The sequence below is a fragment of the Zingiber officinale genome, chromosome 6B, assembly GCF_018446385.1.
Source record: "Zingiber officinale cultivar Zhangliang chromosome 6B, Zo_v1.1, whole genome shotgun sequence".
Taxonomy (NCBI): Eukaryota; Viridiplantae; Streptophyta; class Magnoliopsida; order Zingiberales; family Zingiberaceae; genus Zingiber; species Zingiber officinale.
In genome coordinates this window covers 125,011,956-125,027,138 of record NC_055996.1, presented here as the reverse complement: position 1 = coordinate 125,027,138, position 15,183 = coordinate 125,011,956, and the positions used below count along the sequence as shown (strand labels likewise).

At 36.7% G+C, this 15,183-nt stretch overlaps 1 protein-coding gene across 3 annotated transcripts; it reads right to left on the bottom strand.

The window, feature by feature from the left end:
• Positions 1–3,495: 3,495 nt before the first annotated feature.
• On the bottom strand, positions 3,496–10,304 carry LOC121989365 (histone deacetylase 1-like). Of its 3 annotated transcripts, XR_006114239.1 has the most exons (8): positions 9,520–10,304; positions 6,691–7,131; positions 5,986–6,216; positions 4,381–4,472; positions 4,228–4,300; positions 3,944–4,012; positions 3,614–3,850; positions 3,496–3,544 (listed from the first exon to the last, which is right to left on the bottom strand). XR_006114239.1 is itself a non-coding variant. In XM_042543361.1 (7 exons), exons 1-7 carry the CDS (start codon positions 10,048–10,050, stop codon positions 3,851–3,853), a joined length of 1,440 nt encoding a protein of 479 aa, XP_042399295.1. In that variant the 5' UTR covers positions 10,051–10,304; the 3' UTR covers positions 3,496–3,850. The 3 variants fall into 3 exon arrangements, 2 of the variants coding, with proteins under 2 accessions (XP_042399295.1, XP_042399294.1); XM_042543361.1 differs by having other exon boundaries at positions 3,496–3,853; XM_042543360.1 differs by having other exon boundaries at positions 3,496–3,850.
• Between the last annotated feature and the right edge of the window lie 4,879 nt (positions 10,305–15,183).

Sequence of the window (15,183 nt, the reverse complement as noted above, 5' to 3'; positions counted from 1 at the left end):
TGGGGGCGTTGGGGGTGAGCGTATTCGCCTTTTGCCACCGTGAGGAAGGTCTAATCAATATTAATGTTGAGGCAGTTCTAATAATTAATGGTTGGATTTTTTTTTCAAACCATGCCCTGTTGGATCAATATGACTGTCGGTGCAATTAATCTATGGTCAAAGTTGACTAGATTGACTAAACTCAATGTGACTCGAGATTGAGTTTCTATATTTAATCAATTGTTGGTTAGCAAGAGGAAAGCTCAAATGGGTTATGATTGACTGGATACTTGAAGGCTAGAAATTCAACAGAGACTTGACATGAGAAGTTTAAAGTCATAATATGTTATTATTAACCGTATACTAGATAATAAGAAAGTCTCAATAGGTCGAGGGTAACTAGATGTCAGATAGTGATGAAGTCTTGGTAGGTCAAGGTTGATTGAATGCTAGACAACGATGAAAGCCCGGTAGAATTAAGGTTGACTATATACTAGGAAAAAAGAAGTCTCGGCAAGTCAAAGTTGACTGAATGTTGGATAATGGAATCATGGTAGATTAAGGTCAATTGGATATCAAGAAAGATAAGAATTCAATCTTGGTTAGGCCAAAACATGAGTATTAGTCGATTGATAAGGTTATCGGTCAACTAATAAACCCTAAACTCTAAAATTGGGATTCAAGGTATTTTTAGGGTTTGCTAAAATAACAACCGCTTAATAGGTTTAATTAGTTAATTGATGACACTGAACAAAAGCTTCATAAATTGATTGAAAATTTTGACTGATCATAATCAGTCAACTGATGAAGTATATCAATCGGCTGATATCTATTCAAACGAAAAGAGAATTCAGAATTCAATTGTGTGATTTGACTAATTAGGTAGCAGTCAACTGATGGTAATGTTCAGTCAACTGATTCTGAGATGGATTGAGCCATTGAGCTGATAAGTCAAAGCAATGTTCGAATCTATAATGGAGTAATCGACTAATGAGTATGATCAATCAACTGATAAGTAGAAATTAGCTTGACAACAATCCTATAAAAGAGGATTTCAAGGAAGCACAAGGAAGTTGGTTGTTGGGAGTTTGAAGATGAAGTGTTGTATTTTCAGACCAAATAAAAGGTAATTCAAAGCAACAAAAAGCATCCAAAGCAAAACTCACTTGTGTAAATGTATTTATTTCGATTTCTTTTGAATTCATTTATATTTTTGTGTTTGGTTTGTATTTGTTATAGAAATTAGATTGTAAAAGACTTCTCTGCATCCGGAAGATAACCGAGAAGGATAATGTTGGTAGTCATTAGGACTAGACCTTGGACGTAGTCAACTTGGAAGATGATGAACCAAGTAAAACCGACCTATTTGCATTGTGTTGTCAATTTGTTCAAATTTTGTTTGCTCAATCAACTCAATGTGAAGCTATTCACCTTCTCTAGCTGACACAGATCCTAACACATACCACATCCACTCAATGTGAAGTTATTCACCTTCTCTAACTGACACAGATCCTAACACATACCACATCCTACTATATCCATATAAATTACAAGAAGGTTCTAACAAGTGATGGTTGGTACCAATCCAGACTATTATATTCCATGGCTCCCTCCCTATCAAGGCTATGCCCAAGGATAGGCCCAAGCCTATAGTCAAAAGTTAGACCCCTCATAAGGGGATTGAGGAAACCCAGCATACTCGAAGGGGAGAGCTAACTATGGAGCTTGACATAGGGTATTCTGAATGGCCAAGCAATAGAAGTTACTTAGATAGTCAAGTCTCGTGAATGGACTCGAAAAGTTAGGTTGCGTGTAACTTGAGATGCCTAATTGTATCAGGTACACAAACAACTGAGCTAGTTAAGATAATTGAAAGGTCGAGTACTCAAACTATCCTACACTCTAGAGAGAAAGAAAGACATTTAGGCTACTGAACAATCTGAAGAATGATGAAGGTGTTCAAGCTGTCGGCACAAAGGATGTCGGGTAGAGGTTCTCAAGCCACTGAGTACCAAGGTTGCCACGATAGATCTGAATTATATTATATGATAATTTGTTTTAAATTATTATATGATAATTTATTTCTTTAAAATTTATTATAATCTAACTATGTTTCTGATGAAATAAGTTTGATTATCCAAATAGCAATTTGAGCAGTTCTAATCAAAATTGTTGCATAAATCAATTCAAAGACTATCAGTGCTATGATATTTGATATCATTCGGAGACCTTTATATTATTAAACATTTTTGCCAAAGTACTTTAAAATTTAAAAAGAATAATATAAATGGACCATAGAAGGCCACTAAAAAAATTGTAATGATAGCTAATAGACATGAATTTATCATCTTTAATATCGTTAACTATTTGGACTAAAAACTTAAAAAGAAGATGGATATACTAAGATGAATACTAAAAGTATAAAAATACTAAATGCAAGACCTCTACGCACTTTTAGGAAAAATACTTGATGAAAGAATGGACCTTTGTCGCTTCAGTTTAGATAAGGCAGAAACAATTTAAAACTTAAGTTGATATAAGCAAAGAGCAATACAAAGCATCGAGTTGGGAAAATGCCGACCGAATCAGCACTTCAGATCAAATATGCAAATGGCTTATAAGTATTTTAATAATCAAAAGACTCAAAATAATTTGGACAAAAATAAAAGAGCGTCATCATTTGACAAATTTTCAAATAGATGTTTCTTTTTCTAATTACAGTCAAATACACATCCCATTTAAACTAAACTATCTAAGACTAATTTTAAAAATTTAAGTTGTAATAATTGATTGCTAACTTCAACGTGTAACATATGATATAATTAGGGATTAAACTCTAAATATATGAATGATAACTTAAATATTTTATCATTATACCATAGTCCTAAATGTAGTATTTTATCATTATACCATAGTCCTGAATGTAGTAACTGGTTGTTAACTTCCATAATAAAATTATTATTTTATGTTGATTTTACTTATTGGAAAATGATAATATAATTAAAATAATATTTTGATAAATAAAATAAATTAAAAAGATTTTATGGCATTACTACAATTCAAATGAACATTTTCTTACCACAATCGACTGTTTAGAAGCTAATAGATAATTATTACAATATGTAGCAGTTAATTACTAATTTCTTGTATCATCTTATGTTCATTTTGCTTATTAAAAAGTAATAACCTTCTTAAAATAATATTTCAATAAACAAACAAACTAAGATAACTCCATAACACTCCTTACATTATAAATAAATATTATTTAATCATAAATAGCTACTATACGATTGTTAATTTCTACAATAACATTATTATTTTATGTTGATTTTATTTATTAGAAAGTAATAACCTAATTTAAAATTCAATGAGCAAGACAACCTAAAGAAACTTCATCACATTCACTACATTATTTAATTTGACAAACCCTTTTAATTTTTACCCAAATAATTTTGAACCAAAATTGTGATGATTTAACAACTACAGTCTACAAAAGGCGTCATGGTGGACTAGAAATTGTGTTCTGAGTTTACCAGGAACCTCTCAGCATAATATTTCAATTTGCCTGTACAAATAATATCACATTGGTAAATAGATAGTTTAAGCATAATGTTTCAATTTAACAGAATAATACCAGAATCACATTAGTAGATGTATCTTAAACACCAGACTGGACTTCCAAATCTGCGGTACTAGCATGAAATAGTGCGGCTGATCTTCCGGCGCTAACTAAAACTGTCCACCCACGCCAAGTCAACTAAAACTGGTGTTTGCCTGCACTTTCTAGTGCATCGGACAACTTAATCTTGCTCTCCAATTCCATCTTTATACTCCTGGGTTCATCTATCGCCGTGGATCCAACATCAGAAGCCTACTATGCAATAACCAAAAACAAAAACCAATAAGACTTCCAGCAAATTTCATCTATGATTAGAAGCCGCTTTTCATCGGATATACATGCTACCTTGAAACCAGAGATTTCTTCAACAACTGCTTCTACAGCTTTCAAATGATCTGTAATTTTTTGATCTTCCTGAAAATCAACAAAGGCAAAGAGGACCACGAAATTTGTGATTAAATCCAGAAAATGCTCAGCCCTTCAACTAAGGTATCAGAAATGTCAGCCTACTATACATGATAGTAAGATGACCATATACAGCAAAATAAATCATTAATAAATTTTCTGTATACAGAAGATATACTTTCATATGTTTAAAAGTGAAGGGGAAACATATCAGAATAATGTACCTGATATTTTACATCACCTTCCTTGGTTTCCTTCTTGATTCTCACATTCTGGATATTAATAGGAAACGGTTTTCTGCAATCAAACATGAGTCAGGAGAATGCATAAAGTGGTCCGATGGAGAAAATAAGCCGAAGAAGTAACAAAATAACTACCTTACTGACTCATCTGGATGCTTGGAGTCATCAACCTCCATGTCTGAATCAGGATCATGCCTTACCTCTGGATCTGCATGATCTTCATCAGGCTGGATATCATCAAAGTAATTACTCTCTTAAACAGCTAACCATATAATTCCCATGCTAATCTCTTATATGTACTTATCAATCCAACAAGTCCTCAATAAGAAACATGTTGTTATGTTTGTATCAAATGTATCCAAAGAGATAGTAAAGTGGTTCCAAATAAAGGTGCATTGCCTCAGATTTGATATTTACTCAAAAGTAGTGGATTAAAGGGGTATAGTAGTGGGTATCAGGTTCAGAACAATTCTTGGATTTCATATTCATTCAGGAAGTGGCACAACTACTGGTGAAAACACATGCCATGTTAATGCTTGGTGTAAAGAAAACAACTTATTTGACCTCGACCTTGTTAACAGATCAATTTTACTATTATTATTTTCAGATCCAATATCATCTTTTCCTTGACAACATGCTTATGGATACAGCCAGCTTTACATAGAGTGGAATCAACAATGTATTCAACAGGTGAAGAAGCTAAGGGTGCGTTTGGTTTGCCCCATTTTCATTTTCATTTTCTGAAAAACGCGTGTTTTTCGTTTTTTAGAAAATGACTTTTCCGCGTTTTCCGTTTTCTTAGAAAACGCTCTCTCATTTTCTTAAAAATGAACGTGGAAAAGGCAAATCAAACACGTTTTCCATTTTCTCAGAAAATGAAAATAGAAAACAGCGTGGAAAACGCAAACCAAACGCCCCCTAAGTATCCTCTAGTGCCATAAGACACATGCAAAAGTCGATATGTCACTTTTGATTTCAATGGTCACAGCTAACACAGGAAATGCTCATTGAATCATTTCTTTAATTAATTTTCAAAAGACATACAAAATATTAATTATTAGAGATGAAAATGCTAAATAGACAATTTATTTATATAAAAAAACTATTATTTGGAAGCAACTAGATACAACTCCAAAGATTGATAAAATGCAAGAAATTAGGTTGACATTGTATGGATATGTTCAAAGGTAACAATATATTCTATGGTTAACTTTGAAACTATCAGAGTGGAAAGTGAAAAAGGTTGAGCAAAGTGAAAGTAAACTGATAAAAATTAATAATAATAATTTAATTAATTTGAACATTACTAGTGCTATAGCCTTGCACATATTCAAATACTAGATGACAAATGATGATATAGTATTGCAAAGAGCTCATTGAGGGGTGATCCATACAACCATCCTCAGATCGATGGAACAATCATAGATGATGATGATCATCATCATCATCAAATCCTCATAGGTTGCGTGTATTTTTTTTCTACAATTAATAAGAATCAGAAGATGAATTGATAATTAATAAGTATTATCTTACAAACCAGAGAAACTTTTTCCATGATTTTTCCAATGACCCATCTATTTGTTTTTTTATAAGACATGCTCAATCATCTCTTACCAGGGTTGCATGTAAAGTTATAGTGAGGTACCAAATAAACTTCAACCATAAAAGAGAAGTGTCATAAAATCAGGTCAAAGATAACGCAACCTTCAAAAACATGACATTCCATTAAGTGAGAAGTACCTCAGGAATCTCTGTATCAGGAGGTCGTTCTTGAAACTGGACACTAGGAGCATGTTGAATCCTTGAGAGATTGTCTAGAAGCCTTGATCTAATATCATCCAATTGCTGATACGAATTTTTGTTTTCCATATTACTTGGTGCAACATGAAGAGTATAATCCGGTCCAAAATACTCATAGTATTCATTTTGAGGCATCTTGTCATCAATTTCTAACCCAAGGGCAACTCCAGTCTGCCCAAGTGAGATCGAACAAAGTTAGAACACATTAAACTAGTACCAATGAGATGGGATTGATATAACACAAGGCAAATAAAGTACACCTAGAGATGAGGAAGTTTAACTTGTGCTTATTGACATACAATAACAAGAGATTGCTTTGTCCATGAACGCAACTTTTATCAGGCGTTTTAGAACAGATCCAAACAATACATATTGTTAATGAAAGTACAATTACAAAGCAACAAGAATCTTACACTTACAATGCTGAAAAAACTGAATAATCATTAAAAAACTTCCTACATGATTATGTATATGTTGATATAAATAAGTAGTGAGCAAAATGGAACAACAATAAAATAGTATATGTGCTGTTTTTAGAAAATGTTATAAAATTCATAGTTCAGTGATCGAAAATATGTGAATCAGGAAAAAGGTGCTAGATGATTCGGCAATTTAATGAAAGAGAGGGTTTGTTTACCACAATACCTCATAGCACCAACATCGAGCAACATTCCTGATAGTATATCCACCACCACCAAGTAACAACAGTGGCACATTAAAAGATCTCATGTATTTCACACATTCGGCATGACCTTTGATGGAAAGGTTAAAACATCCCAACCTGTCTCCGGATAATGAGTCAGCACCACACTGAAGGACCACGGCGCCAGGTTGGTAAACTTCCATAACTTTTCCCATGATAGGTTTGAAGAGAGATTGATAGCTCTCATCATCTATCCCATCATCTAATGGGACATTGAGTGAGTAGTATTTCCCTTTCCCATATCCAATATCACGTATGTCTCCTGTTCCAGGAAAGTAGTCTCCAAATTTATGAAATGAAACTGTCATGACTCTGTCTGTGGAATAGAATGCCTCCTCCACACCATCTCCATGGTGAATATCAATGTCCACATATAATACACGCTGTAGATGAGTGCATAAAAATTTATGGTCAAACAACAAAAATATCAGACATTAGGAGAACACTGAAACAAGCTAATGACCACTGTTAAGTCAGTCAAATCAATCTCAAAGAATGGAAATAGTGCAGTATAGTTAAGTGAACGATTAGGCTCTCTCTAGGTCAAAATTTTGAGACGTTGCAGGAAATTCTAAGGCTGTTTATTTCCAGAAAATTTTCCTAATTTTCCTTTCCCAAGATAAAAATTAAAATCCAAAAAAATGAAAAGTGAAAAGGGATATATTTGTTACAGTCTTTTTCATCTCTATATAAAATAAGAAATATTTATTATAAAAGAATGATTGATCTCCCAAAAAAGGTAAAGAAAAAATTACTTATTTATTATTTTGATTGTACTCATTTTTTTTTTTGAAAAATTATGATCAAACACATAAAGGTTGTAAATGAACCAAACGTTCATAAACAAGCTAGGTGTTCGACATGGTAAGAGCTTATTTATAATCGTTCAATACACACAAGATCAATTAAATAAATATGATTGAACAACTCGTTAAACTAAACAAATAAGTTTGAACACATATATGTTCAACTCGTTAATGTTCATGAACAACAGTCGTTTCACAAACCATGTTCATTAATAAAACTCTTATCAATATACTTAATAAACAAAGAAATTTTTAAAATGAACAAACAAGTTCAAAATTAACACAAGCTCAATAATCAATCAAACAAACAAAAGTTTCAAACAATCAAACAAGCTTGAATTGAGAGTTCGATAACATCTAAACGAACCAAGCTCAAGCCAAGCTTAAACTAAGCTCTAGCTCATAAAAAGTAGACCAAGTCAAGCTTGAACAATCATTTCAATGCCTTGATTCATTTTAGGCTCAGCTCGGTTACCTTATCAAACAAGCTTGAACATCCCAAAGCTTGGTTCGGCTTAGCTTGTTTACAACCCTTTACACATTTACATAAAAGAATAATTTATTATAAAATAATATAGGAAACCAGGAAAATTGTCCAAAATAAATGCAGCCTAAGATTCCACTTCTGAGGATTTAGATACATATATATACAATCATCAAACAACATTCAATTTTTCATCAAATCAAAATAGGCAGGTCAATAGACGGAACAATTAGTGTATGCTTGAACAAGATCAACTGTTCAAAAATAGTCAGGTCAATAGATGCCATGTTTACTGTATTTTTTAAGTTCCAAAGGTAACTCAGAGGAAGAAATAAATATACCTTTTGATGGAACTGATGTGATTGTGCAAATATGTTTATAATTTATTCATGCACACAACTAATTCTGTATATGTGCATTGTGTGTGTATGTGTCTATACAGATAAATGAGAGAACATGCATCTTAACAGCAGTATTTTCTTTTAAAAATAGGTAAATAAGCAAAAGAATCTTAGAGATGTAAAGAGAACTTGTAGGTTAGCTTCAAAAATCTAGCAAAATTTAAGTTTAATATAACAAGATCATGATACAAAAACTGGATTCAGGATTGATTTTTCTTAGATCCGATAAGACAGTGAAAAAATCTTCACGGGCCTTGCATAGAGTTCCAATAGGAAGTCATGTCAGCATTGAGTTGAAACATAGCGTTAGTCGAAAAAAATATATATAAAACATGGTGATATGCTAATAGAACTTCATATTATTCACTCTCAGTAACCTAAAATACCATTTATGTGGGGACATGTATATAATTTCACTTTACACAATATGTGATACATCCAAATTGTATACAAATGTCCTAGAATAATAAAACCATTGCATGAAAAAAGTAAGGAAAGTAATATCCTAACTTCCATGATGACACTTGTAATGGTGATTCAATAAAACTAGGAATGAATGTCATGATGGTTACATTTTGGTGACCATCAATTTATATCTGCATGCTACTAAAGCTTAACAACTCAAAAAGCAATCTGTAAGGCGAAAGCCATCTTTGCATATGAATCAGGGAACTGTTATTGCTCTAACAACACAAAGAAATATCATTATAAAGAAAAATATATCTAGAAGTAAGTTCTAAATCTAATGCAGCTAAGAAACTCATAATAGTCCCAATCTGTCTTGAGGACCTAGCATGTCATCCTATGAGAGCAACAAAGTTCCTCAGTTACCTCCTTGTAGCTGTATGAATTGAAGTGTTAATGAATACCTATTTATATTTTTGCCACCGCTATGTTCATTGTTGAAAGATCTTCCCAATCTACAAGCAATACATAGGAGCAGATGCAACCTCTAGTCATAACAGCATGAGTATTAACAACTTAACATTATTAGCCACAATCCATTATGGAGATCGAAAAATAAGAACGAAGAAAAGAAAACCTCGGAACCTACAAAAAAAAAAAAAAAAATGGACGCACCTCATGGCGCTTGAGGAGCTCGAGGATGGCTAGCACGATGTCATTAACGTAGCAGAAACCTGAGGCCTCGCATTTTTTGGCATGGTGAAGGCCGCCAGCCCAGTTGATGGCAATGTCGTGCCCATGGTTGAGTTTGACAGCGCCACCAACTGAGCCGCCCGCGTAGGCCTGACAAAAGGAGTAAAGGCCGTCGAAGACGGGGCAGTCCTCGCCGACATTGAAGCGCTTGAGGGCGCGGATCTGCTCCTGTTGAGTCTCGGGGGTGACGGAGCGTAGGAAGGTGACGTAGTCGTCGGCGTGGAAACGGCAGAGGTCGCGGTCGCGGGCAGGGTTGGGCTTGTACACCTGCATGTGGCCGAGGAGGCCGTACTGGGCGAGCAGCGCGTGGGTCATCCGCATCCGATGCGGCTTCATCGGATGCCCCTGCCCGTAGTAATAGTTCCCGATCTCCGGGTCGTAAAAGTAACACACCTTCCGCTTCTTCGCCGCCGGACCGATTCCCGGCAGGGAGTTGCCGCCACCGATCTCCATATCCCTTTTCTTTCGCCTTAAATCCTACTCCTGGACCTCAATTTGTCTTTCCTCTTCGAACAAGAAAGAGAGAAGCGAGGAAAGGGAAGGGAGACAAGGGAGTGAAGTGAAAGATGAGGGTTTGGGTTCTTATTTGTTTAGCCGGAAAGAAGATTTGATTGGCGTGCCAATGGGATTCAAGTATCAACGATGCGCGGATCGTCGAGAAGAACAATTGCTTCTGTTGGGGGGATGAAAATTAGGGTTTATAACATGTCCGCAACAAATACGCTAGTTAGTAGAATATATAACTACTAGAGACATAACTACTATAAAATTTATTTAATATTTTTTAATTTAATTAAAATTATTACATTCAAAATATTTTTTATTTGATTAAAATTATTTCGATTTTTTTTTTTTTTTTTTGCTTATCAATCCTTAATCATCAGTGTCCGAGAGCATTCGTAGTCCACAATCTTTAATCTCCTCTTCCTCTTGGCCCCTTCTCTTATTTATACTTGGAATATCATCTTATTTATGCTCCAACTTTTCTAAAAGCTTACCTAACTCATTAGTAGCACACTTAGATAATTTGTAGTTAAAGTTTATCTATTTTTATTTTTTTTCAGGTGAACTCATTATTTTTTATGCAAGTGAGAATGTTTTAATTAAATTTAGATTTGAGCTTGATAGAGTGAATTTCATTTTAAGTGTGTCACTAATAAGTATAGGTAGTATTTCATAGAAGTTTGAACGTAAATAAAATAGTATCCAAAGTGCAAATGAGAGAAGGGACCAAGATGAGACTAGAGATTATGGATAAAGCAAATCCAAACTGTCTGAAGAGGGAGAGATCGGATCCTCTAGTCAGCAATCCTTGATTTCTTCTTGGTCCCTTCTAAAATTTATATGTCGTATCGTAGTCAGAATCCAACCAAAATTGATTATAATCTCCCCTGGGTTCACCTTCCCACCCTAGGTTATAGTTTTGGGTCGAGCTAGGTGATTGGAGACCACCGGTAGTGGGCAGGCCACCCTTGCTTGGTACCATACAGTCCGCCAACCATCGATGGCCTTTGGCCGCCTAACTCGACCTAAAACTATAACCTAGGTGGGAACGTGAATCCAGAGAATATCGCAGTCAATTTTAATTGAATTTTTATCATAATCTAACATGCAAATTATAAAAAGGACCAAAAATTAGGACTAAAAGATCTAGACTTAGAGAGAGAGGGTTCTCTTCGTCTCCTTGATGTGTCCGATCACTCAACTCTCTATAGGATCGATGTGTGCTAGAAAGGGGGGTGAATAGTACTCGTGTCTTTTTCACTAGTTTCGTAAAACACAGAATAACGTAGCGGAAGATAGAAAGAGACGAGGAGCTAGCAATGCTGACAAGGTTTCTTTTATTTGGTTTGGAGCCTATGACGACTCCTACTCCAAGGCCCACGATCATTGATCGCTTTCGGTGGGCAATCACTAATAGTTCGAACAAAGATTACAAATTTGAAGTACAACAGCAATATAATAAAGTTATCGACAATAATAGAAATAAAAGTCGTTCGTTGATTGTCGAAGTAGAACAACAGTTGTTCGTTCTTGATCTTAGAAAGTGTTTTGTCGAAGCAACTGATCGAACCCTCCTTAAATAGCCAAGCTAGACCTTATCCAGATCCACTGATCTCGGGATCAGATTTGACTCGTCGCTGATCAGTTGACCGATCCCATCGTTCGGTCGACTAATCCTACCTGAATCAGCTCGGCTTCCCGTTCAGATTTTGCTGCTTGGATAAAAGTCTTCGTTCGGTCGACCGATCCCCAACTCATTTAGTCCGATCAACTCTGCTAGACCACGTCGATGCATATCCACTGTTCGGTCGACCGAACCCCAGGTTCGGTTAACTGAACCCCAGGTTCGGTCGATTGAACCCCAAGTTCGGTCGATCGATCCCTTGGTCGAACCTAATCAGCTCGCTGAAAATCCAATCTGTTTGCTTGGAGGTTCGGTTGACTGATCTCAAGTTTGGTTGACCGATCAAAGCTGAACCTAACCCAGCAAAAGTATTAGTCTCCTGCAAAACAGGCATTAGAAAATAGACATATAACATGTGAAGTAAAATTTGTTTTGATAGTCATCAGACTGTCCAATTCTAATTTTCAAATTTCATCAAAACCCCTAGGTAAAATCTGTAGGGGATCGGTGACCGGTTAGAAGAGGGGTGGATAGACGGCGCCCCCAAATCGATTGCTTCCTACAATGTTAGCACAGTGAAATACAAAAGTTAAATACAATGAGAAAGGAAATGCAAACCGCTAACACATCGATGTAACGTGGTTCAGAGATTAGGGCTCATATTCCACGACTGTCTGTAAGGTGGACGATCCCTCAATCTATCGATGGATTAGTCCCCGGAAACTCCGGTTAACTCAAACCTCCTTATGGGTGGAGAAACTTCACCACAACACTCACCAAAAACACTTGGACACAAGGGAAACCTTAAGCATTTAGTGACTACTAATTAGGCTTTAACCAACTCTAATTTCGTCATCTTGGCCGGTCATCCCAAGCTCCTTATAGAGCTTGAAAGAAAATAGTCATACTATTTTACCATTACCAGTCGACTGGTCCTTGCACCAGTCGACTCGTGTCAGCCTAACAGCTCTCTACCAGTCGACTGCTACAGTACACCAGTCGACTGCTACAGTGCTGTCGACTGCTACAACACCCGTTGACTGCTGCAGTTCCCCCGTTGACTACTACAGTACCACTCAGGATTTTTCCCTGAATACAATCTCTCATGCACTCGTACCCTCACGACTCACTTGACTCTTCTTTGCAGCCTTGACCTCTTGCATTCAAGCATATTTCCTTTGGCTCTCATCTCTCGGATGCATCCAAGCTCATGGCTCGTCCCCAATGTCATCCTTCGCGTATGCCTCGAAGTCGTTTCCCTCGGGCCTTATCTTTGCTGCCTTGTCCACGGTCCCTCGGATGCTCCATCCTTCACCGGACCCAAAGTCATCAAACTAAGTCATATGTGTATCCTGCAAATCTGCACACTCACATACACATATCAAATAACAAGAGTAAACCTAACTTAAAACCTTTGCTTAAACACCAAAATGCATGGTCATACGGACCATTGGGATTGCTCCAACAAAATCGACGTCTACTGTTCCCTCAACGGGGAACGTGTCCTCGCCTACTCCTCTCAAGAGAGTTTATCTTTTGTCAGACTGATCTTCTAGACCGACTAGACTTTTGTTCAGCGTCCGAAACTTCAGGTCTTCATGCTAAACGTCCGCTCCACGACTCGTCTAGACTTTCACCTGGTCCGCGACCACCAGGATTTTCACTTAAAGTCCTCGACTCTAGAATTTCGCCCAAAGTGCCTGACCTGCCAAGACTTCGATGGCATAGGGTTACCACTCCCTAGGAGCTAGGGTTACCTCCCCTAGAGTTTTCCATAGCTTAGGGTTACCACCTCTGGGACCTAGGGTTACCTTCCCCTAGGGTTTTCTATAACCTAGGTTTACCACCCCCTAAGATCTAGGGTTACCTCCCCCTAGGATTTTCCACCTGTCTAGAATTTACTAGAACTTTTGCCTAAGAACACTTAGGACTGTTGGATCGTGAAACGTCGATAGAGGGGGGGGGTGAATATCGATTCGAAAAACAACGTGTATAAACGCAACGGAATAAGAAAATTGAACACAGTGGATTTACTTCGTTTGGAGCCTGTGACGACTCCTACTCGAAGACCCGTACTCCGTGAGTACTTTTGTTGGGCAATTCACTAGAAATTCGAAATATAGATTACAAGTTAAGTACAATATTGCTAATAAGGAAAAATTACCAACAATAAAAAGACTTAGAACAGAAAGGAAAAGCTTGTCGGAGATCGCAGCGCAGCAGGAGCACAAGGAAGCAGATTCTTCATTCTGAGAATTGTGTCCTTGAAGCTTGCTCACCCCCTCCTTTTATAGCCCTTTGGAGGGGTCTCCAGAGCTTATCATATCCCAAAAATTCAGATTAGATGAGGAGAGTTCGAATCTGGCTGATCCGAGTCGTCTCCAACTACTTGTTTGACACAGTCATCTTCCGAAGGTCATAACTTTTGACTCCGAACTCGGAATCAAGCTTTGTCAGTTGCTACGCGTGCAAAATTTGAAGCTCTACATTTGTATCTATAAAATAGAGTTAGAAAAATATATGTATAGACATTTTATATAGATTTATGAGTTAGGTCCTGTCTTCCCGAGACCAGAACCTAGTCAGGATCTCAATTTAGGGATCCAAAATGGACCTAAACTGGATCGACGTCTACTGTCCCTTAACTGGGATGTGTCCTCACAGTCACTCTCCTCCAGTGACTTACCTTTACTTACCTGCCAGACGTTCGGTCAGCCCTTCGACCCGTCTGGACTTTGTGCCAGCTATCCGGTCAGCCCGTCGACCTAGCTGGACTTTGTGCCAAGCGTCCGGTCAGCCCATCGACCGGCTTGGACTTTGTGCCAGCTATCTGGTCAGCCCGTCGACCTAGCTGGACTTCTCGCCAAGCATCCGGTCAACCCGTCGACCCGCTTGGACTTCGTGCCAGACATCCGGTCAGCCCGTCGACCTGTCTGGACTTAGCCTGCATACTCGATCAAAGCATTAGATAATGACAAACCTAACTTAACCTATTTGTCATTCATCAAAACCTGGGTTAAATCGTTAGTGCTAACCGTACCAACAATCTCCCCCTTTTTGATGGAATGACAACCTGGTTAAGTTAGTGAAAACATATGCAAGAAAAAACAAGTAACAACATGCATTTATGTGATTTTTAAGTTAGTTTGTATTTTCAGTTTGGTTTAGCTAACTTAACCACTTAACCCTCCCCCTTTGACATTCATCAAAAGTAAGCATGGATTAAGTAAGCATAAATACAGACTTCAGACAAAGTAAGAAATAATGTCAAGTTAATCTGGGGGAGTTTAAACTTTTGAAAACTTGTTTAAAGCATTAGCTTTTAGCTTTTAGAAAAATAGCTAAGTTTAGATAGTCTAATTTTCAAACATAAGTGTATAAGTTCTAAATTTCAAGATCAAGTTTTAAATTTTCAAAACAAGTTTCAACTTTGAAACACTTTTCAAACATAAGTTTTC